The sequence below is a fragment of the Coffea eugenioides genome, chromosome 6 (genome assembly GCF_003713205.1).
Source record: "Coffea eugenioides isolate CCC68of chromosome 6, Ceug_1.0, whole genome shotgun sequence".
Classification (NCBI taxonomy): domain Eukaryota; kingdom Viridiplantae; phylum Streptophyta; class Magnoliopsida; order Gentianales; family Rubiaceae; genus Coffea; species Coffea eugenioides.
The window spans coordinates 18,764,338-18,781,808 of record NC_040040.1 but is presented as its reverse complement, the minus strand read 5'-3'; the positions used below and the strand labels follow the sequence as shown (position 1 = coordinate 18,781,808).

The following is a 17,471-nucleotide window of genomic DNA, read 5'->3' as shown; positions in this document are numbered from 1 at the left end:
TAGGTACATCTTATTTCATTCTTTATTTCGGTCAGTCAAAATGGAGATTCAAATGAAATCACAAAAGTGCATGACTTTAATGAATCGAATTTATCATCTTAATTGTCAAATGTAGCTTAACCAGACCAGTTGCTGGATTGCTGCAGCTGAAAATTATTGGTGAACAAGTTCTAATTGGGAGAAATGTATTTTAGATTCTTTTTTCATGTTTAGACTCAAAAAAAAAAAAAAAGACTCTAACTTGGCCAATGCACATAAAACATTGTACAAAATAAAATTATCCTAAATTTAAGAATCCTTTATTTCAACTGGACCCAATGCGTGTGCGTTTTAGAAACAATTATTAGTTTTTGTGAATACATTATTAATTTTTTTTATACAATTGCATTTTATATAAATTCTTCAACACAAAAACCGCAATTCTTGTAGTAATTTTTTATATTCGATACGATTACGGTTAATCTGTAACTTATAGATAACTATATTAACAAATTTAACAAACCCTTTATTAACTAAATGGCCACACTACCCAAACCCTTTGTTAACAAATTTAACAAACCCTAAACCATAAACCCTTTAATAATAAACCATAAATCCTAAACCTTGAAACTTAATAAAACCCAAAACGTTAATATTTTAACTAACTTCTCATTTAAGTGATTCTCTTAAACGTGAATATTTTATATTTTTTCATGGTCCAACAAAACCATCATGGTCGCAATTGCAATGTATCTTGGCTTATCCTTTTCCTTTTCTGTAGTAGACGTTGAAAAAATTGAAATCATCAAATGTAGTATTCATATCTGTTTGTGCAATATAATTAGGTTGTTTTTTTTGGGCCGCCGCGTCATTACTTTTCAAAAAAATTAGTTTTGGATCGTTGCGCCTACACCCATTAGGGATTTTAAAAAAATTTGTTGGCCCGTCGTGCCATGTCATAGATAGAGGCACCAACTCTAAACATCAATATTTGACTGATTTTTTTTCCAAATATAATACAGTAATATTCTCAAATATCTCAAATAATATTTCGCTTGTATCATAAACACATTTTCCAACCCATCTTTTTATATTTTTAATTATTTTTTTATCTCACATACATCACTTCATAAAAAGTGTTACAGTAATTATTCCAAATAATATTCTATCCAAACAAACCAATATTCTAAGGAATTTGCCCCTAAGTATTGGATTTCTACAAATCTAAAATACAGTAGTAGGCCTAAACCTTTTAGAAGCCCAATTTGGGTCCAAGTAAAAAACTCCTCGTTTCACAATTCTCAGAAGCCCCTGGCCCTTTTTTTTTTTAATGATAAAAGCATCTTTAGGCACCGAAACGGCGCAGTTTCACTGTAATCGACCCAACAAGTTTCACACCTTCTACACAGAAATCTTGTAGTAGTATCATTCAACAGCTCGCCCTTTTCTCTCCCTCTCCCTCAGTTTCCTCCCAGAATTCATAGCAGTAAGTTTCTGTTACACACACACACATTTATCCATAAATGGTTGAATCAGGTTATGGCTTTTATGATATGTCTTTAATTTTGAGCGATTAGGGTCTTCATTTCCTGAAGTATTTGCGGCCTACGATTCAAATATTGCCCTTTTTCCTGTATGTGGTATCAAGATCTGTTCAAGTGTTTAGGGTTATAGCAGAAACGTATTGATTTCTTTTAGTTTTGATTTTCTTGGTGTTTTTGGGGATTTATCTATTTCTACTTGGGAGAGGGTTAGTTGTGAATCTGGTAAAGTTTAAATGAATTGGTCTTTCAATAGAAATTATTGGGGAATACTGGAATTATTGTTTTTGGCTTGGGGTTGGGGATTACTGCTTTAGGTTTCATAGTTTACCGGGGTGCTGATTTTTTCATCAAGAGACTTACTTTAGCTTTCATGGGCCTTTTACCTTTTCTGTAACTGATCTTTATGTATCCTTGTGGCTCGTCCCGTTCGATTATTTAAGGGATGAGGATGTTGAAAGATAGCATTTTTGTACGTGCTGTCTTTGGATTTTTTGGTGGGTGGAAATTCTTGTTCGTTCGGGTATGGAACGTGCTGTCCCATTCAATTTCATCGGTCTATTTTGCATGATTTGGGTACAAGATCATCATAATACGTGTTTTATCCCCCAAGCCAAATGTAAAATGAGTATACATGTGCTGGGATTAAAAGGACGGAGGGAGGATTGGTATATGCGAAGCAAGCTACGGCTATTTTGTGCAGGGGAAGTCCTCCCTGCCTCCTTAGGAAAAGTAAAAGTGCTGAAATTTTCTTTAACCCCATAATAGAGTTCAAATGGTTCTGTTAGAGTCCCTTTCTTGGCCCCTGTCCTACACACTGACCTTAACACTATAAATTTGGCCACTCCTAGCTTATGCTTAACTGTTATCTTATTTCTGCTTCTCAAATACTTCTGCACTTGATCTTCGAACAATTCTATGTAATTTTGGCTGTATTTTAATTTGAGATGTTATTAATGTGGTTTCTGTGCCTCTTTTAGCAGTCATTCATGTTCACGCCTAAGAGAACTCTGGTTATTATGACCTATTGTAATGGTGATAAACTTTCTGCAATGGTTTCTTAGTTAGAAATTAAGGCCAGTCAAAAGATATGAAAACTGGAAATGATTGAATTGATATTGTAAAAATGTTTTGGTATTGGGTGTTATATCGAGTTGCATTTTGCTAGACCTGCATACTTTTAGACTTTGTGGAATCTAAAGATCCACGTAATGCAATCACAGTGGTGTCATATCTACTGGAACATTTGCAGTCATCACATGTAACAATTTACTTGATTTTCTGGACCTTCTGATTACATCATTGGCCAGGAAAGTGACAATTATATCTTTATTAATGTTTTTGTTGATTCATTATCCTTTCTTTTTGTTTCTTGATCAGTTCTGTTATCAAAATTATCATTTATTCATGTAATTATTTTGTAATACATGTCCGCTCTTTTTCCTTTCTTTCTTGTGTTATGCTTCTTTGAATGCTTTTTAGTAAAGACGTTTACTGGATAGAACTGGATTTTAAGGTCCTGGATTATTGCACCTAACTGGGAGTTTGGTTTATTGTGTCAGTTGTTGATTTTTGAAGATGTCTGCTAAGTACATACTTTCTGGTTTGGTGGGATCATTTGCAATTGCATATGTTTGTGATCATTTAATTGCCGATAAAAAGATTTTTGGAGGTAAGTTTATAGGCATTTTATCCTTACTTTGGCTTTGATTCGCCTCTGTTTTTTATATCATTTCTGTCATTTTCTATTAGGTAAGACTCCGCCAACTGTTGAAAACAAGGAGTGGTGGGAAGAGACTGACAAGAAGTTTCAGGCATGGCCTCGCACTGCTGGTCCTCCAGTGGTCATGAACCCCATCAGCCGCCAAAACTTTATTGTGAAGAACCGTATTGACCAGTGAAGCTCCACCCAATGGCCTTTTTGTTTCTAATATCATCTTTATGGAAGATTACAATTTTTACTCTGAAGTAATGGTTAGCATGGATGTAAATGCAGAAACAGTCACTCTTTTCCTATTTCAGCCTTAAGGCTTTCTTTCTGCCATCGCTTTTCATCATGTGGTCATTCTGCAATTAGACATTATTAATAATTTCAGTTCAAAAGCATGAAGTGTTGGATATAATTTTCACACAAGCCTCTTGATTCATCTGTTGTCTTTTCTAATCTATATGTAATTTGCTTGATGGCTTATGAATTCTTTCTATAGGGTTTTCCTTGCTAGATATAGCATTTTGTCATTTAGGTGCATATTATGCATAAGATATATGGAAGTCTACTTTTGAAAGGAAGAATTGAAGTTCCTTTGGTTTTTTTTTTTTTTTTGGGGTGGGGGTGGAAGAACTTGGATTGCATGGTGTTTGGGGACTGATGTTTTATGTTTCTTCAGCCCTGGTTGCTTGAGGCATTTCTCTTTTAAACAGCCATTACAAGTACCCTTTTGAAGTCTGATTGTAGCATTTCTTTCACCTATGTCAAGGAACTGTTGTTTATGAACACATCTGGTGGCCAGGATTGGGTGAGGTTTTATGGGTTATGGTGTCAGTTTTATGCATACTTGCAGGAGTCAATCAGTATAGCATTTGCATGGATTAGAACAGAAATGCCCAATGCAGAAGGGGAAATTGAGTTCCTCGATTCAATCACTGGCCAACCTATCATCTTTTTTTTTTTGGGAGTGATGACATGAATGTTAGATATGGAGTTGGTTGAACCATTCATTAGCTTTTATTCAACGGAAAGAAGTTGAAGTTGAATGCTCTATCCAAAGGAATGGACCATCGAGAGAAGCAAATTCTAGTGTTTCTCTGTGATTCAGTTTGATCTCCACTTGAGTGCTTACTCTGTGTACATTCACACAATGTGTCGTTAAAAAATGCCCTAGCGAAACTAGTGAACTGTGGTTCAGAAAAATTTCTGAAGCAATGAACTACTAGCAACACGTATTAAATCACTTCTTATCTTTTTCTCGTCTACTGTTCCAACGGAGCCTATACCAACTTGCCATTCAAGGACTTAAATGAAACGATTATTTCCATTTGCAGTTTTCTCAAAAATTTCTTATTCTGTCAAAAATTTCTTTGAACAAAGAGGACATTGTTTCTGGTACAGATGGGAAGGCTATGCTACAACCCAATTGAGCGCTTCTTGAGTGGTAAAACAACTGACTGAAGTGCTGTTTATCTCAATTGCCTTGTGTGAAGGATGGAGTCCAATATTTTTCTAATACACCTTTCAAGTTCAGTTAAACTGAATGGTTTTGGTCTTAATGAATCAGAGTCCTATCATTTTCCGTCTCTTGCAGTAATTACGTTCTTAAGCTATGATCTTCCTATTTATCTCAACTTCTCATCCGAATGACCCTACATCTTTATTGTCACATCTTATGTGTTCAAATACCGTTGAGTTGAAGATTACCACGAATAAAACTATAAGATGTTTAGTCCATTCTTGACCTGAACAGACATTTTGCAAGAAAATCAAGAATCATATTCGTGCGAACAAGTTAGCTAGCATATTATTGACCCGCAAAAGAGATTAAAACGCAGGAAAAGTACGTAGGCATACCAACTGCATATATTCCTTGTAAATTACGTTCAATTAGGGACTAGGCATATACTCCTTGTACATTGAAAGGGCTTAGTTCCTTGTAAATTAGTTCCAGCAGCTCCATTTTGAACTAATACGTCAGCATTATGTGATTTCCGCCCCGTACACCTTATGAACAGCATAAAGAAGACTCCTGAGATAATCAAAAAAAATAAAATAAAATGCAAAAGCTAACAGCCATGTAGACTTTGAATAAGATGCATAATCATTTTAGCCTTCCTTTTTCTCTCCTTGGTCCGCCTCATACTCATCCTCATCATCCTCATCATCATCATCACCATCATCATCCTCATCATTATCATGCCCTTGGTCGGCATCATACTCATCATCATCATCCTCATCCTCACTGTCATCCTTGTCATCCTCATTGTCAAGCAAACTGCTCCCATATCTTCTTAAGTCAGCTTTAGGATCACCTTCACCCAGAAAGTCCAGCCCATATTTCATGTCACGATGTTTGACCAGAAGCCAGCGAAGCAATCGGTCTTCCTTGTTAAGGTAATGCAGCTCTTCATTAAAACTGGGCGGTGTCATCATTGTCATTTGCATCAGTCGGCCCTAAACAAGACCAGTATGTCATTTGTTTGGAGAAAGGGAATGCACTTCTTCATGGAAGATACATAATAATGCTCTTCAAAAGCGTAGAAACAAGACTACCAGATATCATGATGAAACAGATAGCAAGTTACATTTAGTAAAGAGGGCATAAACAGCTAACCATCTCAGCTTTTAAGCGAATTCTTAACATGTGATACCTACTAGCAGTCACCATAATAGATACCTAGCTGTTGTGGATCATTACTTGGTCTAATATTGTTTTTCTTTGATCATTCACTTTATTCCACCAGCAGTTCTGCGCCTTGCACTCAGATTTTAGAATTTATTTTGATATCATGTTGGTGGTATCGACCTTTGTAAAATTTAATATACTCTTAAAATGAAGATCTTATCTGTCACCAACAGGAGAAAGGAGGGGACTGGTTTTCCGTTTTTTATTGGGGGAAGGAGGAAGCGAGAGAATTTTGGGTCTTGCAGATAAGGTCCAAAAACATTACATAGTATTTAAAATCAAAACAGTATTCTAGAACCATAACAACTGTACTTTAAGGGACAGGCCAAATCAGCATTTAAATTTGATTTCTAATGCTCAATCTCCAATTTTAACAAAAGCTACCAGAATATCATTTGATCTCCTTGCTTTATCTATATTTTACCATTAATAGCTAAGTAATCCCACCTCCCTTGTTTCAAACTAATAGGGGAAAATGACTAAGTTATCCATCAAAACAAATTTAGGTTTGTATTGACACTTGACATTTCCTCATTTTAAAAAAAAGCACATATGAAATATACAAGACAGTTGAGATTCTATGTTATATTTTGAATGAGTACTTTTTCCATGCATTAACTAATAAAATTCCACGGTGCATGACTAAAAGAAGCCAACTTATAAAATTTCAGAGGATAATTAGAATTCTAGCTAATAATATCTGCAGCATGGTCAGGAAAACGTAATAAAAAATAAATCCAGAAGTTGAGTGTATCAGATAAATATGACAAAAATTTAGTCGACTAGAATGATGCAAGGATGTTATGACCTTCTATCGGAGTAAGATGCTGTCCATCTTGTGTTTTCAATCCTCCACAGCAACTAAGAGTTCATGTATCACAGCTCGCTTAGGTTATTCCACACCCAATTTTCAGACATATGACTTAGCATGTGCTAACTATTTCCTTGTAGTTAATTTACTTCATAAATTTACAAGCATTACAAGAAACCTCAACTGGAGATGCTACAAGGTAACAAAATCCTACGGCTACTTTCTTGCAAAACTTTTTCCTGGGAAAAAAAAGGCAGCTGGAGTAGATATGCGGAGATTTCAAAGTTGAACCTAAAATGAACCCTAATTCTTAAGACTGACGAAGCTAAGAAATTCATTATGCGTTGGCTGATCTGTAAAGAAATTCAATGGCAAACAGAATTCAAATTCAAACATGCACTCAAAGCATGAATGAAAACTTTATGATAGCTCCCAAACAAGTAAAATTTAATAGTGGAAGAAACTGAACTTAAATCATATAATGAAGAAGAAAAACGAAAGCGAAGTGGAGTGCCACATCAGTAGACCAACCTGATAGTACCTCCCATCAAGCTTCCTGATGCCATAACCCAATTGAACTTGTCCAAATGACTTGATATCAGTAAGAACCCCATTTCTTCTGTAAACATGTTTCCCAACTTTAGCAGCCAAGTCCAACAATGCCTCCTTCGTTACATGGGGTTTCAACAAAAGCATGCAGTCATAAAGAGGCATCTTGTCAGTTCCCTTTCTCTTGGCTCAACCAACTTTCTTCTTAAGATCTACAGAAAAATAAAGCATTTAGAAACTTGAACCAAGAATATGCAACAATCCTTTTTTGTACTCAATGTTAATCAATTCAAACCCTTTAACCTCCTCACAACATTATTCTATCATCCAGGAAAAATGAGGTAAACATCAACTATCAAGGCACTTATCACAAGCTCGACATACTTTTAACTTCCATTAATACTTAACTACATTGGACTTCTCAAGAATTATCTCCTGTTCACCTTCTTGACCAATCCCTTTTCAATTAGAAAGGAAATTACGTAAACCAAACTAGATTACGACGTCAAAATCTTCAAATGCATTAAACAGCAATCGATCTTATTAAAAAGGAAACATACATCAATTGATTCAAGTATAAACAAACGAAATTAGATGGTTGAAACTCGAAATCCTAATGTATGAATAACTATGAAACTGAAAGGTATTCAGGCAGACAATTTTACAAACAGGTAGAAGACAACCAGAAGCCCACCTAAATTATACCAGTATTCACGGATCAAATAACCAAAAGATCAAGAATCAACTGACCCTTTGTTTCTGAGCTTCCATTGAGTGCGTAATTCAAGAAAACACGTTAAAAGCATGAAAATGGCAAATCTAGTGACATTAACATTTATCTCACCAAAAAAGGAAACAAAAAAAGAGCTGAAAAACTAATTCCTTAGAGATGAAAAAACAGAGAAGAAGGAAGAGAAAAGCTTGCATACGGAGAAGAAAATTGCAGAGGCAACGGAGTCTGTAACCCACTTACCTGGGATCAAGGAATTCACCCTAGGAGAAGACGCTTCAACTCCGGAGGATGAACGCAACAGGGTTAAGTGAAAACCGGAAGCAAAATGTTTTTCCGCGGGGTTCAGGGTTTAAGATGTAGAAATGTGTATTTTGCTTCCAGGGAAAGTCGAAACCCAAACTCCAACAATCTTTCTTTCTTTTTTTTTTTTTGTGGATTCAAATTTATTTATTTATTTTTTAAAACTTGGGCACTATTTGAAGTCATTAATCAGCATGTGCTAATAACATTTTGGAGTTGAATTTATGATTTGTATGTAGTGAATTGCTTATAAATCTTGTTTTAAGTAATTGCTTATAGTTTAATTTTGGAGTTTAATTTATGCTTGAATTAAGTAAATAAATCAAAGCTATGATTCTATGAAACAATTTTGGCAAGAACATGGGTAGGGATTAAATGGCCCCTTAACAAATTAAGGGGCCGTTTGGCATATGGCTTTTTTGCATTTGGGTATGGGTGTGAAATGGGATGTTACAGATATGGACTGATGGTAGGATTGGGAGGCACAGGTAACAACTGACAAGGCTTTCATCATTTCTTGAACGTAACAAAAACTCCATTGCCTCCAAAACACTTTTATCATTCCAATGAGAATCCTCTTCATACTTCACCTATAATGGAAAATTATGCAATTGACACTTGTAGCATCTCAACAAGAACATTTTTAAGTCATAGTGCATTCGCAAATTACATTCTTTCTCAACGAGAAGATAGAAGCTAAAGAAAGGTATCATCACCAAGATTATACAGAAGAATGACTTCTTTTAAGAGGGGAAGAGTGATAACTGAATACTGCTAACCATGCAGAGAAACAGTTCTCTGGACAGAAATGAAGAGCATCTTCGAACAAAGATCTCATCCATGTAATTGAACACCTGATACATGATAGAGTACAAAACTACCATAATTGGAGTGGAGGAAGGCTTTTGGTTTTATCCTCCATCTAATTCTTCTGCAGGCTTTTACTTTTCTCCTCGATGTGGATAAGGTTACATAGCTGAGTTCCTCTTAAGCTCTTTAATGCTAGACAGAGGAGCAGATTACCATTAACAGAAGCTACACCAACACATGTACAGAATCTCTCCCCTTCTCCAGTGATGATAAATTTCAAATAGCAGATAATATTTGGCGTGGTGTCTTTTCAAATGTGACTCGAGGATTCCTGATTTAGAGGGAAGAGACGAAAAACCATTTCTGAATAAACAGAATTCTGTGCTGTGCAGTTATTCTGTTATTTCTTGAAGCATTTCAACCACCTTCTTCATCTTTGGTCGTTTCGCTGGCGTACTGTCTGTACAGAGCAAAGCAACTTTCAATGCTGCAAGCATTTCTTTTCTCCAAGCAAATGAGACGGTACTAAGCTTTGCATCAAGTATCTGCTCTGGTGTTTCACCTCTTAAAGGTGCTCCCTGAACCCACTTCACCAAATCTACACCTTCACCAAATTCTTCATCTACTGGTAATCGGGTAGTAAGGATCTCAAGCAAAACTACCCCATAGCTGTAAACATTTCCAGGTGCTGTAACTTGCATGGTATATGCATATTCTGTGTCAAAAGGAACGAGAGGAAAGATTTAAATTTTCAGAAAGAAAGAGCATAACTTGGTCATAAAGCATCAGTGAGTGGAGAGAGTAAATATGAGAGTTACAAACCTGGGGGAATATATCCAAATGAACCTGCAACAGCGCTGATGCTTGCGGTCCCTCTTGATGGGTCTAAGAGCTTTGATATTTCGATTTCACCAACCAACGGGTTAAAATTGGAATCTAAAAGAACATTACCTGAAGAAATGTCAAGGTGAATAATTGCGACATGATGCAAAAATGCTAAGCCTTCTGCTACTCCAATGGCAATGGAGAGTCTTGTTGGCCAGTCAGGTTTATATTCATGTTTCTTAGAAGATTCATGCAGAAACTCTGCCAATGTCCCATTCAGGTAGTATTGATGTAGCAGAAGTGCAACATCTTCATAGATTATGAACCCAATAGGCCTTATCAGATTGGCGTGGGTGAGTTTACTCAGCCTTTCAACCTCTCTAATCATTTTGCTCTGGTGATGAATCAACGTTCTGTCCATTGATCTCAACTTCTTAACAGACAGAATCATTCCAGATGGCATGTCTGCTCTGTAAACGGTGCTAAAAGTGCCAATGCTAAGTTTATTTGATTCTTTCATGGTCGCCTTCACTGCTGCATCAAAATCTATGGCTTGCCTAAGGTTTTCAATGAAAACATTCCCTGCTATTATGACTGGTTTGCCAGTGGTTTCATCATCAGCAGTTACACCACCTTTGGCAGCTTCCTCTTGCCTCTCCCTCATCATATAGAGCAATACAACAACGGTCACAGATGCAAAAACAGCCAAACCAGAACCAATAACAGCCAATATGATCCTGTAAGAAACCTTGTGATGATAATTCACATTACCAGACCCATTCGAATTTCCACAGGAAGGACTCAACGGCTCGCCACAGAGAGCTTTGTTCCCAAAAAAGCTTGAATTTGGGCTTTTTTGAAATGGCACAAAGGTTGGTATTGGTCCAGTCAGCTGATTGTTTGAAAAATCAACCTCTATCAAACTCAGCATGCCCTTCAGTGCAGCTGGAATATTCCCGGAAAGCTGATTATTTGAAAGATCCAGAGCCACCAGCTTGTCGAGTCTTCCCAACTCTTGGGGCAACAATCCACGAAGATGATTGAAGCTCAAATTCAACGCAATCTGCAAGTTCTTCATGTGACCGATCTCAGGAGGAATACTTCCAGTCATATAGTTACTGCCCATCTGCAATTCAAGCAGCTTAATGCAATTTCCAATCTCATGAGGTATCTCCCCTCTAACAAAATTCTGACTCAGTAGCAAGTATTGCAGCCTGGAAGTACTGCAGATCTCTTGTGGTATAGTGCCATTGAGTCTGTTGCTGCTTAAGTCAAGCTTGTTCAGATTCTTGCAAGTTAGAACAGTTATCGGAATCTCTCCAAATAGGCTATTTCCAGAAAGAATCAACTCCTGCAAATTGCTAAGTTGACCAAATTCTGGAGGGATGATACCACTAAAACCATTTGAGGCCAAATTAAGGAGAGTGAGATTAGAGCATTGTGCAAATTCAGAAACTATCTCTCCAGAGAGATTATTATTATCAGCTTCAAAGTATGTAAGGCCAGTAATATTACCAATCTCTCTGGGAATGTTACCTATTAACTCATTATTCCCAATTCTAATACTAGAAAGGCCTTTGCAATTGCCAACTGATGGAGGAATACTGCCAGTCAGCTTGTTTTGTGTCAAAACCAAAACCTCCAATTTTTCCATAGCAAAAATGCTCTCAGGTACGGGCCCTTCTAGCTGATTAGAGTGGAGGTTCAACAGCTGAAGTTCAGAAACTGAGCCCAGATTATCTGGAATATTACCACTTAATCCATTCTCATAAGCAGTAAAAGATCTCAAATTGGTTAAATTTCCAACCCACCGAGGGATGGAACCATTCAGCCTGTTAGTATATATCTGAAACTCTTGCAGCTTTTCCAACCCCTCAAGCTCATCAGGTATGACCCCGCTTAAATAATTATTTGACAAGTTCAATGACCTAAGGTTCTTGAGCCTGCCCAGTTCTACAGGAACTGAGCTCTCAAACTTGTTAAATGATAAATCAAGAACTTCAAGCAGCGATAAATTCCCAAATGCTTGTGGGATTGATCCATGGAAATTATTAGAAGACAGGTCAAGCCATTTCAATGCTCTAAGCTCAGAAATTAGAGTCACATTACCTTGCAACCCATGGCGAGAAAGATCAAGCCTCTCCACCATAGATTGGTTAGAGCTGCAACCAACACCAGGCCAAGAACAGAAATCTGACTGGTTTACATTCCAGGAAGACAAACTAAACTCTTTTGCAATTTCTAGCAAAATAGCATGATCATCAACAACTTGAGCAGTTATGAGTCGGGAACTTGATAGCAACCCAAAAAGTATAGCAGTTACTAGAGTTAAAAATTCCATTTTGGGCTGCTGGAGCAACAGAAATATCTCTTTCTTCAGTCCCGCTCAGGAACCAAATAAAGAACTAAGAGAACAAAATGAATAATCAAGAAACCATGAGTCCAAGAGGAGAAAAATTCAAACTTTCCTCAATTTTTTACAACAATAACTGCTCTACTCCACCCCATTGACAGTAATGAGTGTATGAAGCCAAAAAAGACTAAAACTTTTTAAATCCACAAGGAAATGCACTTTTAAACAAAGCCCATTTCAGAAATCCACCAATTTAAGGGGAAAAAAATGAACTTTACCATTGAAACACAATACAGGATTGTATCACTAGAACCAAAGAAACAGAGCTCAAGAAAAGGCTTATGAATGTGGGGTTAGAGTGAAAAAAAGACAAAAGTTGAGAGAAGGGGAGTAATTTTTGTTGCAAAGAATGTGCAGAAAAGTCAAGTGAGAGTGGTTGTAGAATGAAGAAGAAAGAAGAATGAAAGAGTTTTGTTGTATCGCTTGTGTGAGAAAGTGATTTGAGTGATGAAAGAAGTATGGTTTGTACAATGTTTTAGGTAACTGCTTTCACGGGTCAGGTGTTTTTTCCTGTCAGAACTCAGAACTGAGAGAAGGAAGAAGAGTTGAGGAGTTAATAAGTTTTTGGGGGGGAAAAATGGTTCAGCAAAATAGATGGCCTCACGAGAAATGAGCAGTCATGAGTCAATGAAACCGTACGGATGAATAGAATGCAATTGTTGTTTTCCCTTGCTCTTGCTGATCTGTTGCTAAATAGTGCTCTACTGCAGCTCTTGCATTCTTCCAAGTAGGAGGATTTTTTTTTTCTTTGTTTTTTCTTAACTTTATTGTTGCCCTTTTTACAGGAGAAAAAAAATAGAAAGGGGAAAACGAGAACTTTTTATTTACAGAAACTTGATTTATATTCCTAACCCAAATTTACAACATTTTGACAGTTACTAAAAAAATCAAGAAGTTATAGTAATTTTGTTTGTCCGCCCGAAGGAATATTGCAATTGATAAAAGTGCTAATACTATTCTTGAAAATTGCATTGGTTCGTTAAATGTTAGTACCTCGTTGGATTTTCTTTCAAAGATTAGTCTAAGTTGGTAAGAATTGTTCTTATTGTGTTATAGAACATGAGGTCAATTTTAGCTAGCCTTTCCAATCTATTAAGTATTTTATTTTGAATGACCCTCTCATTGATGCCATAATCCAATGGAGTCTCATAATTTTCTATAGAAGGCTTCATTTTGTGAATATGAAACCAAAAAAAAAAAAAAAATTGTGATACTAGTAGATGACTGATTTTAAAACAAAGTTACCTTGTTAATTATAATGTTGTCTGGTTATCAATACTTTAGCAGACAAACAAAAAAATTTTTGGCTGGCGCTAACATATTAAAGTTGTTTGTTATGTTTAGATGGTGCATTGGTATTGGACCAACAATTTTTTGAGGTTTTAGAAAAGAATAAAGAAATAAGTTCTAGAAGAGAAAAAGGGGGGGGGGGGTAGGGGGGTGGAAAATAAAACTAAATAGAGGAAGGAAGGGACAAAAGCTGTAGACATTGTTACAATGCTTGTATTGGAATAGGCAATTTCTTGAATATTAGGGACTTGTGGGGTATAAAACTCCTGTTTTGATGGTTTTTGTTTCCATTCAAGAATCTTAAAATGACACTTTATTGAGGAATCAGAATTGAGTTCTTTTCTTCATCTATCGGGTGGTTTTAGATCATTTGCTATAGTAATGTTGTCAGCTAACATATCTTATCCTCAATAATTCCTAGGTTCACTTGGGAAAGCACATTTTGTCACTTAACTGTTCCCTTGTAGTACTAATTATTCGCCCCATTCCCAATTGGTTGTTTAAACACTACTAATCTAGTCATCCATTTAGATTATTATGTTTTTCCCATGGTACTTAACAACTTTGCATTAATTTTATAAAAAAAAAAAAAAAAAAAAGTTTGGTTTGTCTATAATAATAGTGGTGTCTTAATTAATGCTCTCTCCGGCCTTCCCACTCCTTGGGGACATTACAATTGGAAGTCACAATCACAAAGAAATTAATGAAAAGTATATGATGCATTAGCCTGCATCAATATGGAATCCGTATTGAGAAATTAAATGAACTATAGTCTTGGGTTTTGTCATTTTCTTTCTTTTAAACCCTTTTTTTTTATAAGCACTCTTGGGTTGTCTTGACCTTTTAATAGGTGTATACACCAAAATACTAGAGCACAAAAAGCGATGATGTAAAACACTTATTATATTTGAAGTTGATGAAACACCAACATGGAATTGGATTATGTGTTTGTATTTGTATGTAGAAATGAATCTCATTTACTTTTATGTTTATCACTAATTGAGACTATGAGAATCTTATACCTTGTTTGGATTGCATTTTTCTAGATTTTTTGTAGAAAAATTACTGTAGCGATCTGACGTATGTGAGGTAAAAAAGTGATTGAAAAATGTTTTCACGAAAACGTAGCTAATTCGTTTTATGAAATCAGCATTCTGGCGTTAGTCATTATACAAAAATTAAACGTTTTTCTTTGGTTACGAAAGTTTTAGGAAGAGTGGAGGTTACCTGCTCACTCCATGAAGACCAGATGCCAAATTATGGCGTTCAATGTACATAGGATCTATAAATTCCCTACAAATGATGAATTACAGGGCATGGGGTTAAAATTTAGAATTCTATTAGGCAAGTTGTTCGAACCTTAAAGGCAAGGTATTTGTTGTATTTTGATGTTTCTATTCCAACAAGTTAACCCTATAAAGGGAAATCAATGCTTCTGTTATTTTAGATTTTAAACGAAAACTTGGAAGAAATTAGTTCAAGAAAGTATAGGAGGATGTGTCTAATTTTGTAGTAGAGGTTGTAATAGTAGTATTTTGTGGGAGTTTAAATCAAGTAGATTACCCAACCATTCATTTCTTTCCAATGGTATTTTTGGTCTTGCCCTTGATAGAACAATTATTCTTAATTTTTTTCCGAGTTCTATTGCAAATTTAAAAAAAAAAAAAAGAAAAGAAAAAAAGCTAGTTGATGCATTAAAGATAGGACTAATTCTATTTTGCACTCTTTATATTTTCAAGCATTCACACCATATACCCTTTATGTTTTGATTGATTCCAATTCCCACCTCATACCTTTAGCTTTACTTCTAGGTCTTTTGTACTCTAAAGTTATCAAAATGTCTCAAATCATCCTAGCCACCCTATCTTAATAAAAATAAACAAAAAAAAGTAAGAATTAGGTCATTTTTTGTGAATCTTCAAGGCTAACACTAAATTAACACTAAATTTTGAGCATTGTAAAATTAAGAAATTGGTATGGTATATATTTTTTTTTTGTCAGAAGTGACAAGAATAATTTCTAACCTTAAATCCACAGTAATACCAAAAGCCGGTAACTTCTGGTACCACTGAGGAGACTATAAACTACACTCACACACCCAACTCAAACGATGTGGGATACGGGGAAGGGAACAAGGGGACTAGCCCACTCACTCTGTTTTTTAAACCCTACCACTGATCTTGTTTCTTTTTTGTCAGAAGTGACAAGAATAATTTCTAACCTTAAATCTACAGTAATACCAAAAGCCGGTACTATAAACTACACTCACACACCCAACTCAAACGATGTGGGATACGGGGAAGGGAACAAGGGGACTAACCCACTCACTCTGTTTTTTAAACCCTACCACTGATCTTGTTTCTTTTTTGTCAGAAGTGACAAGAATAATTTCTAACCTTAAATCCACAGTAATACCAAAAGCCGGTAACTTCTGGTACCACTGAGGAGACTATAAACTACACTCACACACCCAACTCAAACGATGTGGGATACGGGGAAGGGAACAAGGGGACTAACCCACTCACTATGTATTGTTTCTATAATTTCATCGATAATGTGCAAGACTATGGTTTGTTGAGATGAATTAGTAACTTTAAAGTGCAAGTGTCTAAAGTAAATGTTTTGACATGCAATGTGGTAATAATTGATAATTTTAGGTTGCAAAATTTATAGATAAAAGGTACAAAAGTGAGAATCCTTGAAAAAAAAAAATCTTGCCTCCCACCTTTGGCCACAAAAATGTGGCAAGTCACTTTAAAGTGGCTTCCAGACGAGTACGTAGTGCACTCGTTTAGCCCGGTAAGTGGTTCAGTCTTCTGCGATATTCTCGTGACCTATTCAGGTCCCCCTTCTCCATAGGATAAAATAGATGTAGATCTATCGCATTGGCAAAAAATAAAATAAAATAAAATGAGAATCCTTGAAAAGTTTTAGGGCTGCAAGTCTACGAGGGGTGAGGTTTTCAGAAATTGTTTGCTTCACTTTTTCTTCCGTAGGGGGAGAAGTGGGTATTAGCTGGGAATTGCTTGTCAACTTTATGTAGCACGAGTGCTATTCTTATTTTGTTCAAGGAGCATCTTCTTGTTATTCTGAGTCTAACCAAGGAACAGCTATACAATTTGATTTCCCCCTCCACTAAAAGAATCAAAGCAATGAAAATGATTTAATTTTTCACCCTGTTTTGTAATTTTTTTCTTTTCAATTCATAAAACTTTCACCTTTTTGTCAAATAAAGTTTTGTTTGCGTATTTGAGAGAGAGATAACTGATAATAATATTTAATCTTTTAAACTTTAAAGCATATAATTGTTCTCAGCTTATAAGAAATCATCGAAAAGGGTCAGCAGTTAAATGCATGCATGTTGGATCGAAGTTATAGAAGTGCATCATCAGAATATACTTCAAGATGTAGCGCAATGATCACTAGTTATGAGGCATGAAAAGATAATTATTTATAATTCTTCCTAGCTTCAAAAAATCCTGGCGTGGTCTACAACAGATCTCTTTTTTTTTTTTGAATTTTACAAATGGGTGCCTATGGGTACTCGTTAACACATTTAATATTTATCTAATCTATCATATATACATATATACTAATAATTATTATCTTCTCTTATATATATATATATATTATTTAATCTTGCCTATCCTTTTTTGTATTTATTTACTTTCCCTAATTAATCTTATATTTTATAAAATATAACACTCGAAATATATTTTAATGAGTGCTTTAAGGTCACCCGTTAGACAAACCGTGTTTTTTTTTCCCACTTTAGCACTTGTTATGCTGCAATGTAAATTAATAGATTAATTAAATTTGTTTC

General features: G+C 35.6%; 3 protein-coding genes across 3 annotated transcripts; 1 reads left to right on the top strand and 2 right to left on the bottom strand.

The window, feature by feature from the left end:
* The first annotated feature begins 1,359 nt into the window (after positions 1-1,359).
* LOC113774847 lies at positions 1,360-3,711 on the top strand. The gene is made up of 3 exons (XM_027319484.1): positions 1,360-1,465; positions 3,083-3,192; positions 3,273-3,711. Exons 2-3 carry the CDS (start codon positions 3,099-3,101, stop codon positions 3,419-3,421), a joined length of 243 nt encoding a protein of 80 aa, XP_027175285.1. The 5' UTR covers positions 1,360-1,465; positions 3,083-3,098; the 3' UTR covers positions 3,422-3,711.
* A 1,340-nt stretch (positions 3,712-5,051) lies between these two features.
* On the bottom strand, positions 5,052-8,399 carry LOC113775368 (serine/threonine-protein phosphatase 4 regulatory subunit 2). Its single transcript, XM_027320208.1, has 3 exons — positions 8,251-8,399; positions 7,260-7,489; positions 5,052-5,685 (listed from the first exon to the last, which is right to left on the bottom strand). Exons 2-3 carry the CDS (start codon positions 7,440-7,442, stop codon positions 5,338-5,340), a joined length of 531 nt encoding a protein of 176 aa, XP_027176009.1. The 5' UTR covers positions 7,443-7,489; positions 8,251-8,399; the 3' UTR covers positions 5,052-5,337.
* Positions 8,400-8,928: 529 nt separating this feature from the next.
* LOC113774976 (leucine-rich repeat receptor-like tyrosine-protein kinase PXC3) lies at positions 8,929-12,906 on the bottom strand. The gene is made up of 2 exons (XM_027319652.1): positions 9,943-12,906; positions 8,929-9,835 (listed from the first exon to the last, which is right to left on the bottom strand). Exons 1-2 carry the CDS (start codon positions 12,284-12,286, stop codon positions 9,513-9,515), a joined length of 2,667 nt encoding a protein of 888 aa, XP_027175453.1. The 5' UTR covers positions 12,287-12,906; the 3' UTR covers positions 8,929-9,512.
* Positions 12,907-17,471: the final 4,565 nt, after the last annotated feature.

Coding starts and splice junctions, on each gene's coding strand:
- LOC113774847 (XM_027319484.1), top strand. CDS start 3,099: ATGTCTGCTAAGTACATACTTTCTGGTTTGGTGGGATCATTTGCAATT. Junction 3,193..3,272: donor CGATAAAAAGATTTTTGGAG/GTAAGTTTATAG, acceptor ATTTTCTATTAG/GTAAGACTCCGCCAACTGTT.
- LOC113775368 (XM_027320208.1), bottom strand. CDS start 7,442: ATGCCTCTTTATGACTGCATGCTTTTGTTGAAACCCCATGTAACGAAG. Junction 5,686..7,259: donor TTGATGGGAGGTACTATCAG/GTTGGTCTACTG, acceptor GGTCTTGTTTAG/GGCCGACTGATGCAAATGAC.
- LOC113774976 (XM_027319652.1), bottom strand. CDS start 12,286: ATGGAATTTTTAACTCTAGTAACTGCTATACTTTTTGGGTTGCTATCA. Junction 9,836..9,942: donor ATTTGGATATATTCCCCCAG/GTTTGTAACTCT, acceptor CTTTTGACACAG/AATATGCATATACCATGCAA.